We start from the raw sequence: 11,118 nt of genomic DNA, 5'->3' as shown, positions 1-11,118 counted from the left end.
TAAAATTCCTGTCTACAATTCTGAACACTCGTGTCTTCCTAACTTCAATCCTTATCGTCCCCTTATTCTAAAAAATATCCTTATCACACCCCAAATCATTAAAAATTTGATATATGTTTGGAAGTTTACTCGTGATAATCGTTGTTCTATTGAATTTGATGCTTATGGTTTTTCTGTGAAGGATTTTCAAACCAAGCAAATCCTCCGCTGATGTGATAGCTCTGGCGACTTGTACCCTGTCACGTTTCCTCCACATCAAGCTTTGGTCTCTCCTAACTCCACCATTTGGCACCAACGGCTTGGACACCCCGGTCAAGAAGTTTTTAATCAGCTTTCTACGCAAAATTTAATTCCTTGCAAAAACATTAAAAATTCTACTTTATGTCAGTCTTGTCAGTTGGGAAAACATGTTAGGCTTCCTTTTACATTGTCAAATACTGTTGCTTTTTATGCTTTTGAAATTGTTCACTCTGATGTTTGGACATCTCCGGTTCTTAGCAACTGTGGTTTTAAGTATTATGTTCTATTTCTTGACCAAATTTCTCATTATCTGTGGGTCTTTCCTATCAAACATAAATCTGATGTGTTTGAGAAGTTTGTTCAATTTAGCACTCATGTCAGAAATCATTTTCGATGTGATATTAAATATTTTCAATGTGACAATGGGGGTGAGTATAGCAATACTCAATTTCATAATTTTTGTCTCACCAATGGCATCCAATTGCGTTTTTCTTGTCCATACACTTCCCAACAAAACGGGAAGTCTGAACGTATGATTCGTACAATCAACAACACAATCCGCACTGTTCTCTTTCAAGCTCGCCTCCCTCCTACATATTGGGTCGAGGCTCTTTTCATGGTTGTTCACGTTCTCAACATCACTCCTTCCACCACCATCAATCATATGTCTCCCTATCAAAAGCTATATAATAAAACCCCTTTATATTCTCACCTTCGAGTCTTCGGTTGCCTATGCTACCCTCATATCCCGACTCTTCATAAATTATCTCCTCGTTCCACCCCATGTATTTTCCTTGGATATCCTACTCAACACAAAGGGTATAGATGTCTTAACCTTCATACCAATTCCATTATAATTTCTCGTCATGTAACTTTTGACGAAACTATTTTCCCTTTTGGTTCTTTCACTCCCAATGCCGCTCCAAACTATTCTTTCTTAGACACTGATGATACTCCTAACATTACTGCTACTAAACTCTTATTCTCTCCTTTTTCTCAATCTACTCCCTCTTCTGCTACCCATGTCTCTGACCCTCCTTCCCCACCTACAGATGCTCCCACATCGTCTTCCTTCATTCCTAACGTGAGTAGCCCTTCTCCTTCTAGTTTCGTGCCTACTCATCCTATGGTCACACGGAGTCGTGCGGGTATTGTCAAACCGATTCATGAATTAAATCTTCACACTCAAGACATTTCACCTACTCCTCGTTCTTACTTACAAGCCTTCAATGACCCTAACTGGCTTAAAGCTATGCAAGATGAATTTAATGCTCTTATTTATAATAAAACTTGGGTGCTTGTTCCTAAACCTGTTGGTGCTAATATTATTAATTGCATTTGGTTATTTAAAAAAAGAAAATGCTGGCTGATGGGTCCTTAGAACGATACAAAGCTCGGCTTGTGGCTAATGGTCGTAGTCAGCGTCCTGGCATAGATTGTGATGAGACCTTCAGTCCCGTGGTTAAACCAACCACCATACGCACAGTTTTATCTCTTGCTGTCTCGAAAAATTGGCCCATACGCCAACTTGATGTCAAAAATGCCTTCCTTCATGGGCATTTGCAGGAAACTGTATACATGTCTCAGCCACCTGGGTTTCGTGACTCTAGATTTCCAGATCATATATGTCTCCTTCAGAAATCTTTATACGGCCTCAAACAGGCCCCTAGAGCATGATTTCAACGGTTTGCTCAATTTCTTTTGCAGTATGGTTTCACTAACAGTCGTTGTGATAGTTCATTATTCATTTATAATCAGGGTAGTCATATTGCATATCTCCTTCTCTATGTCGATGACATCCTTCTCACAGCTTCCTCTATGGAGTTATTGCACATGATTACCATGGTTCTTGGTTCTGAATTTGCTATGACAGATCTTGGAGATTTAAACTACTTTCTCGGTATATCGGTTAAGCGAGATTCTCACGGGATGTTTCTGTCTCGGCGCAAATATGCACTCGACATTCTTACCAGATCGAACATGCTAAACTGTAAACCAGCTCGCACTCCTGCTGACACTTTAGCCAAGCTTGATGATTCGGGTCAGCCAGTTTCTGACCCTACTCTGTATCGTAGTCTTGCAGGGGCTCTCCAGTATCTCACTTTCACAAGACCGGATTTAACCTATGATGTACAACAAATATGTCTCTATATGCATGACCCACTTGAACCCCATTTTACAGCTCTTAAACGCATCTTAAGATACGTTTGTGGCACCACTGATTATGGATTACAATTATATTCTACCCCTGGCAGAGGTCTTATTGCTTACTCTGATGCTGATTGGGCTGGCTGCACTACAACGCGACGGTCTACTTCCGGCTATTGTGTTTTTCTTGGACAAAATTTATTATCTTGGTCTTCTAAACGACAGGGCACTGTGTCTTGCTCAAGTGTTGAGGCTGAATATCGAGGTGTTGCTAATGCGGTTGCTGAGATTTCATGGATTCGGAACTTATTATTGGAGTTACACTTTCCTACTACTAGTGCGACCATTGTGTATTGTGATAATGTCAGTGTAGTATATTTGTCAAATAATCCGGTTCAACATCAACGCACAAAACACATTGAGATCGACATTCATTTTGTTCGCGATAAAGTTGCTCTTGGTCAGATTCGCGTGTTGCATGTTCCCTCTTCATCTCAGTATGCGGACATTTTTACCAAAGGCCTTCCAACATCTTTATTTTTAGATTTCAGGTCCAGTTTGAATGTCCGGTCTCTTCCTCCCGTTCAAACTGCGGGGGGTTGTTAATGTATATGTGTATTGGATTGTATTTGCCAGGCCCGTATTCTGTGTAATCGGACCATGTATTTGTATTTGGTTATATATATTGTTTTAATGAGAAGGGTAATTTCATGGGAAAATAATAATCTTAACTCGGGTCTCGACGTCAAGAAAGGAACGCAACACCTAATATAATGTTCGGCTAGAAACCCTTTTGGTACCAAACTCATGTATTTAATTAGCACTATATACAATTTGTAAATTATAAATAAAAAACCAGTGGATCGGTTAAGACTATGATTAAGAGTGTAGATGATATGACGGTAGCATGAAAAAATGTCACCAAAAAACGGCACCAAATGTTTTTATGAGTGTGACGCTTTTGATGCCCTTGGCATCGCAAAAGCGCTACATGCGTCTTCAAAGTTCAAACTCCTGATCGCCGATCTCCCCTTTTACCTTTCACTGTGCCCCACACATGCCACATCATCATTACGTGTGCCCACTTCTCATTCGCCTCACTTTCAGTTTCTCATGTCATAACCCTTTTAATTTACAAAACTGCCCCTTTTTCATTCCTTCTTTTTGTGTTAACTAACTACACCAACAAAACATAATAATTTCAGTATGTTACTAATTTTCTTAATATTTTAACCACTTTTATATGATAAAGCTTATATATTATTATTAAGAAGGATTTAAATAAATTTACCACTTCATATAATATCAGCTTTTTGGGTATAATTTACATAAAATGAAAAAATTAACAAATTTGGTACACTGAATGATTAGAATACGTTGATGAATAAAACGGTCAAAAAATAGCTTTTTGATTTATTTTAGTTTTCACATTGAATCTTTTTTCAACTGTGGATCTAATTTATGTTACAAATGGTGGAAAAAAAAGTTTCAGTTTATGTTACTCCGGTATATATATCCAAAATAAAAATAAAATAAAATAAAACACTAAATATTTGTGATATCTTATCTTTTGGCTTAAAATCCGTATTTTGGAGTTTAAAATATTAGTTAAGTCGAAAAAAAAATCTCAACTACTTAGAATAATTAAACATAGACACTGAATCATAATCACAAAATTAGTTTGAATTCACATGACATGTACATTAATTTGGAAAGCAACCATTCATTCAAATGTTATCTCTTAATCAGATTAATAATAATAATAAATTATTTTATATATTTTGGTTAATAACTTAATATCATGTTTGATAGACCTTCTTATACAACACTAAGTATTCATTCTTTACATATGACAACATTAAACTTGAAAATAAAAAATATTATTACGATTTCATGCAAAAATAAAGGTCAAAATTTTATTTTGACCATTATATTTCAATGGTATATTTCATTTTCAGCCAAAAAATTGTTACCTCATTGTATTCCCGAAAATAATACTCAAATTTACCTGAAAACCGTGTTTGCTTAAATATATGCTATATCATTTTTTTTTTGGTTCGAATATTATTTTAGATGTTTGATAAATAATTATTTTAATGAAAATAATGAACATATTTCTTTTTATATAAAAATATGATTAATTATATTCAGTAATTAACAAATTTTGATATTCTGAATTTAAACCTCATTTTTTAGACGTTGAAACAAAAAATACCGGAGATGTTAATGCAAAAAACATATATTAGGATGGAAATTTTAAACTTTTTTTATTAAAATTGTATTGATCTAGGTTAAAATTTTTATAAATTTATCTAAAATAAACATGTTAAAATTTGTTTAAAGCTGCATTAATGCTTGCAATTTCCTTTTACTCATGCGCACTATATGGGCATGTTTGGGCACAAAATTTTTAATAATTTTTGAAAGCCTTTTAGTTTTTTTAAATTGTTTTTCTGAAAAAAAAATTATTTAGGAGTAGGAATTTTTAGTTTTTATTTTATCATATTCATCTCAATAACACTTAGAGTATCTAGCTTTTATTTCTAAAAGCTATTTCAAGTAGTTTTTGGAATATTTTTGTGTTTGTTTTTTATGTAATTTTATATTTTTAAAAGTTAATAATTATTTTTGCTAAATATTTTTGCACAAGTAAAAGATACAATTTATAGCTAGTTTACATAACACACTTTATATGTACAAAAAAAAGTTGTTCAAAAGTGTTAGTAGATCAAACCTATAATATCTGGGATTAAACATTTATTTATACGTCATAGCAACATTTTATTACCATTTTATTAACGACCGAGATTTTTACCAATTATGCAACCTATTTTTAACTTTTCGGCAAATTTATAGTGCCAATTATGCATTATATTTCCAAATTTATAGCAAACTTAAAAGTAAAATAAGTAATCCACTTGTTGTATTAGTTGAATTAAAAATGAATTCTTTATATAAATAAATGATAAAGTAGCTACAATTGTATTAGCTGAATTAAAAATGAATTCTTTATATATATAAATAAATGATAAACTAGCTACAAGAGTATAACAATTCATTGTTTAATAGAAAAGTTGAATAGGATGTATATTGATGTTCAATGAAAAAAATAAACTTTTTAAATATGTTCCTTTTCATTTGTAGTATAAAAAAAGATGGTAAACGTATATAAAAATAGAATAATAATTTCTTAATCCAATATAATTTAAAGAGTTTAATGTAGTGTGAACCTATTTGTACGTACGTGTCTAACCGATCCATTTAAAACACATAAGTTACATTTATTTAGTGTTTGTGATTAATTTTACTCGATTATAGGTTTAATTTGGAGTATTAAAAAAATCATAGTAATTATATACGGTTAATACTCATGTAGATACCATGGTCCGTATACCCCATATAAAGATAAGCTTATGTAATTTCTTAACTTATTATATTCTCCAAATTTTTTTTTCTCTCTCTTTCTCTCTCTCTCTCCCTCTGTCTCCAAGATGCTGATGCTTTTTCTCTGATTAATTCCAAAAAATTAATCGATTAATCAAATCTAAAGGTGGCGGAGTCGTGTTGATTAATATAAACAACATGGAGAGTACGGATTCATCATCGGGTTCAAAACAACCGCAGTTACCGCCGGGCTTCCGCTTCCACCCTACCGACGAAGAGTTGGTGGTTCATTACCTCAAGAAAAAAGCAGCCTCCGCCCCTCTTCCCGTCGCCATCATCGCGGAAGTGGACCTCTACAAGTTTGATCCATGGGAGCTTCCAGGTGTGTGCGTGTGTAACGTGTGTGTAGATTTTTTCTTTTCTTATTGTATTTTAGTACTGTTGGTAGATATGTATCAGCTGATCATTTTGATTATGTGCGATGTAGCTAAGGCGACGTTTGGGGAGCAAGAATGGTATTTCTTTAGTCCGAGAGATAGGAAATATCCAAACGGAGCTCGGCCGAACAGGGCTGCAACATCAGGATACTGGAAAGCTACCGGAACTGATAAACCGGTGTTGACGTCCGGTGGGACTCAAAAAGTTGGTGTAAAGAAAGCACTTGTTTTCTATGGAGGGAAGCCACCAAAAGGGACGAAAACGAATTGGATCATGCATGAGTATCGTCTTGCTGACAATAAAACGATCTCCAAACCACCTGGATGTGATCCCACCAATAAAAAAGCTTCCTTGAGGGTAATTAACTAATTATTTTATGTTCGATTATATATAATATCATCATCAAGATTTCTTGATCAATTACTATAGGTTGATGATTTTAATTTGTTTCAGTTGGATGATTGGGTTTTATGTCGAATCTACAAGAAGAACAATATGCAGAGACCAGTTGATAGCGATGGTGGCGATCACACCATGGCCGGGATGCTGGCATCTATACCGCCGTCAGTATCACTTGGTGCCAGTAGACCGACATCAGCGTATAGTGCAATGCTCGAGAATCATGAACACAACATTGTATTCGATACTATGCTAACCTCAAACGACAACAACCTTAACGTTAACGTCAATCTCCTTCCGGTCAAAAGATCTCTCCCTGGTTTGTTCTGGAATGAAGAAGGTCCTACGACTACGAGTAACTCTCCCTACACCAAGAGGTTTCTTGCAGAGAGCAACAGTGACGGCGGCGTTATGGCGACAAGAACCACCGATGAGAACGGTGGTTCAATCGCTAGTCTCCTTAGCCACTTACCCCAAACCACCCAAATGCACCACCAGCAACCCATGTTAGGCTCCATCGGAGATGGCGTTTATCGACAATCTTACCAGTTACCTGGCGTCAACTGGTACTCGTAAATCAGTTTTGGGATGTGGGTATGAATGAAAACACTAAATTATACATATTAATCGTATATATATATATATATATATATATATATATATATATATATATATATATATATATTTCTGTATGTATATATATGATATATAATACACATATATTGTTTCGATTTTCGATTGAAACGCTAAAACTAGATGCAACTTCGAGGGGGTGAACACGGCGATATGAGTTTTTGCGAGGAAAATAGTTGTAATTTGTTATCTGTTTAAGCAGGTTCTATGTAGAGATATGCAGATAAATAATTAAATGAAAGAAAAAAAATCATACTTTTCTTAATATGTTTGATTATTAGGTGAACTTAAATATTTCTCATGTTTTTGTTAATCTTAAACCGTTTTGAATCCATATAATCATGTCGATCTTATGAAATATTTTCTTGCATATTTTCCAATGGAATCTCGACGAAAAAAGAATGGTTTTTGGGAACTTTTGTTAAAATAAAAGTCTACATCCTCTTCTGTGTTTTTTCTTTCATCACTAGAAACCCTAATTGGTAAATATGATCATATCTTTTTGATTAGTGGCTGTTTGATCTTGTACATTATGCTCAAATTGATGTAACGTCTCTATATGAGTAATTGTTTATCTCTATATATGTGTTGATGGTATCATAGACCTTTTAGTTTCAAAAAAATCATCATTGCCATACATGAGTCATCTAATATATTCTTTTCTTCACTCTTTTCACATTAGATTATTCTAGTTTACTGGGGGTTTCAAATTTAAGATCATATATTTTGCTGAATTTAATTATTTCAATTTTCAAATATAAATAATCTATTAAGCCTGGTCTTATTAATTATGTATGCAAGAAGAATTCAAACAGATGAAAATAGGAATTTCAGTTTTCTTTAAAACCAGTATACATCGCTATATACTAAAGTTGTCTTTATAATGCTTTTCCGTGTAGATTCCTCCCAATGCCAATAATAAAAAGCTTCTAATTACACTCTAATTTAGTTATCTTTACCTAATTAGTTTGTGACAGTCGATCTATTGTATCAAAATTAACAGTTTGTCGATGCAAAAATATTTGATCAAAGAATATTAAAGTTTTTCTGCATTTTGGGTTACCCTTTATTAACAAGTAATTTAATTTAAAGTCGAAGGTGAAATATTTCTATAAAAAGAAATGGAAAGTCGAAAGGCTATGAGGAATGCATATATAAATATGTGTATTGTGAATATGTGATTATGTTCTACTCGATCGCTTTCAGTTCTCAAGAGAGAAAAGCAAAAGAGGGTAAAGAATTAATAATTTTATTAGAAAGACGAAAAGAAATTACTCAAAGTTTGTCATGTCATCTTTTACACTAACCTTTCACATATTTGACAATTAAATAATGACAAAATTGCAAAAATGGTCCCTCTGGTTTGCCAATTTCTTTGGATAAAGTCCAAAAAAGGGTTTATTAGCAAAAAAAAATGTCATTATTTTATGGTTTAGTTGTGGTTTTGGTCCCTATTTTGTTAACTTTAACATTTAGCTGTTAACTTTTTTAAAATGACAATTTTACCCTCAGGGACTATTTTTGCACTTATCTCTTTTTACCAAATTACAAGAACCATTTCTACAAATTATATTTTTTAATTTATTGAATTATTATATATTAATTGTTGTTTCTTTTTAATTTTATTGAACTATTATACATTAATTCTCTTTTTCTTTTAATTTTATTTTTATTAGATTAATTTTTTTATCAGATTATTATATATCAGTTAATTTTATTTTTAATATATAATATTTATATATTCATAAATATTATATTATTATGTTATTAATTTCCTTTAACTACTTTTAAAAAAAAATTATTAGATTATTTTTAAAAAAAATTATTAGATTTTTTATTGGATTACATTTAATTTATAATATTCTATATATAATAAATAATATTTTAGTGGATCATTAGTTTTTTTGAATGGATAATATTAATTCTTTTTAATTTACTGGATCTACCATAAAGTCTTCGGAATACGCAAAAGCACCGCATCCCGTTGTCGAAAATAGTCGGGACCACCGCTAATCACCTTCATCGGAGGTCCGACGGAAACACTACCAACCTGTTTCACCCAACGCCGCTATCCAGTAGCCACCTACGACAACCTCTTCACAATTCGTCAGAATCCTTTATATTTTCCACTAAGTCGATCGTTTTCCACTAGAACTATCACTATTTGAACCACGAAGAAGTCCAACCCAAACACCCCTGTCAGTTCCTCCATTTGTTGCCTTTTACCATCTTACGCCACAAAATCATACTACCTGGTCAGTTCCTCCATTCGTTACCTTCCACAATCCATGCACAACCTTATAACATCGAAGCTTCAAGCCTGCACTACCTAAAAAGATCTAGCGATGGATCTGGTGGTTTGAAAACCCTATATCTGACATTGTCGCCATTGACGACAATGCGGGTAGTCAATTGGTGTAGTTTTGGTTGAGAATGACGGATCGTAGGGAACGATCAAAGATTTTCGATAAGATGATGTGGCGGCGCAAGGTGATAGAGAGCAACGAATGCAGGAAGTGACCAGGGGTGTTTGGATCGGACCTCCTGGTGGTTAACACAATATTGGTTGTAACAGAAAACGATCGACTTAGTGGCAAATCCGAATTCTTGTTCCACCCAACGTTGCCAGCAGCCACCGGCAACAACCTTTTCACATTCCGTCGGAATCCTCTAGATTTTCCACTAAGTCGGTCGTTTTCTGTTACAACCAGTACCGTTTTAACCACCAGGAGGTCCGATCCAAACACTCTTGGTTAGTTCCTTCATTCGTTGCTTTCTACCACCTTGCGTCGCCAAAACATCTTGTCGGAAATCGTCGATCGTTGCCTACAATCCATCAATCTCAACCAAAACTACACCAATTGACTACCCATACTTCCGTCAATGGCGACAATGTTAGATATAGGGTTTTCAAACAACCAGATCCACCGCTAGAATTTTAGGTAGTGTAGGCTTGAAGCTTCGAAGATATATGGCGGTGCATTTGTTGTGGAAGGTAATGAATGGAGGAACTGACAAGGTAGTATGGTTTTGTGGCGTAAGATGGTAAAAGGCAACAAATGGAGGAACTGACAGGGGTGTTTGGGTTTGACTTCTTGGTGGTTCAAATAGTGATAGTTTTAGTGGAACACGATCGGCTTAGTGGTAAATATAAAGGATTCTGACGGATTGTGAAGAAGTTATCGCAGGTGGCTACTGGATAGCGGCGTTGGATGAAACAGGTTGGTAGTGTTTCCGTCGGACCTCCGATGAAGGTGATTAGCAGTGGTCCCGACGATTTTCGACAATGGGATGCAGTGTTTTTGCGTATTCCGAAGTCTTTGTGGTAGAACTAATAAATTAAAAAGAATTAATATTATACATTTAAAAAAATTAATGATCCACTAAAATATTATTTATTATATATAGAATATAATTAATTAAATGTAATAATCCAATAAAAAAATCTAATAATTTTAAAAAAAATAATCTAATAAAAAAAATTTAAAAATAGTTAAAAGAAATTAATAATATAATATTTATTAATATATAAATATATATTAAAAATAAAATTAATTGATATATAATAATCAAATAAAAAAATTAATCCAATAAAAACAACATTTAAAAAAGAATTAATATATAATTGTTCAATAAAATTAAAAAGAAATAAGAATTAATATATAATAATTCAATAAATTTAAAAAGAAGAATTGCAGAAATGGTCCTTGTAATTTGGTAAAAAGAGATAACTGCAAAAATGGTCCCTGAGGGTAAAATTGTCATTTTAAAAAAGTTAACAACCAAGTGTTAAAGTTAACGAAATATGGACCAAAACCACACCTAAACCATCAAATAAGGACATTTTTTGCTAATAAACTTTTTTTTGGATCTTAC

At 33.4% G+C, this 11,118-nt stretch overlaps 1 protein-coding gene across 1 annotated transcript; it reads left to right on the top strand.

The window, feature by feature from the left end:
* Positions 1–5,840: 5,840 nt before the first annotated feature.
* On the top strand, positions 5,841–7,507 carry LOC145116097 (NAC transcription factor 56-like). The gene is made up of 3 exons (XM_079052456.1): positions 5,841–6,154; positions 6,260–6,567; positions 6,664–7,507. Exons 1-3 carry the CDS (start codon positions 5,971–5,973, stop codon positions 7,183–7,185), a joined length of 1,014 nt encoding a protein of 337 aa, XP_078908582.1. The 5' UTR covers positions 5,841–5,970; the 3' UTR covers positions 7,186–7,507.
* The last annotated feature ends 3,611 nt before the right edge of the window (positions 7,508–11,118 follow it).

This window comes from Lactuca virosa, chromosome 5 (assembly GCF_052849685.1).
Source record: "Lactuca virosa cultivar CGN04683 chromosome 5, Lactuca_virosa_CGN04683_v6, whole genome shotgun sequence".
Taxonomy (NCBI): domain Eukaryota; kingdom Viridiplantae; phylum Streptophyta; class Magnoliopsida; order Asterales; family Asteraceae; genus Lactuca; species Lactuca virosa.
This window is presented reverse-complemented; position numbering and strand designations above follow the sequence as displayed.

Excerpts from the sequence above, each read along its gene's own strand:
- LOC145116097 (XM_079052456.1), top strand. The coding sequence starts at position 5,971 with ATGGAGAGTACGGATTCATCATCGGGTTCAAAACAACCGCAGTTACCG. Across the intron at positions 6,155-6,259 it reads TGATCCATGGGAGCTTCCAG|CTAAGGCGACGTTTGGGGAG; the intron begins GTGTGTGCGTGT and ends TGTGCGATGTAG. Across the intron at positions 6,568-6,663 it reads ATAAAAAAGCTTCCTTGAGG|TTGGATGATTGGGTTTTATG; the intron begins GTAATTAACTAA and ends AATTTGTTTCAG.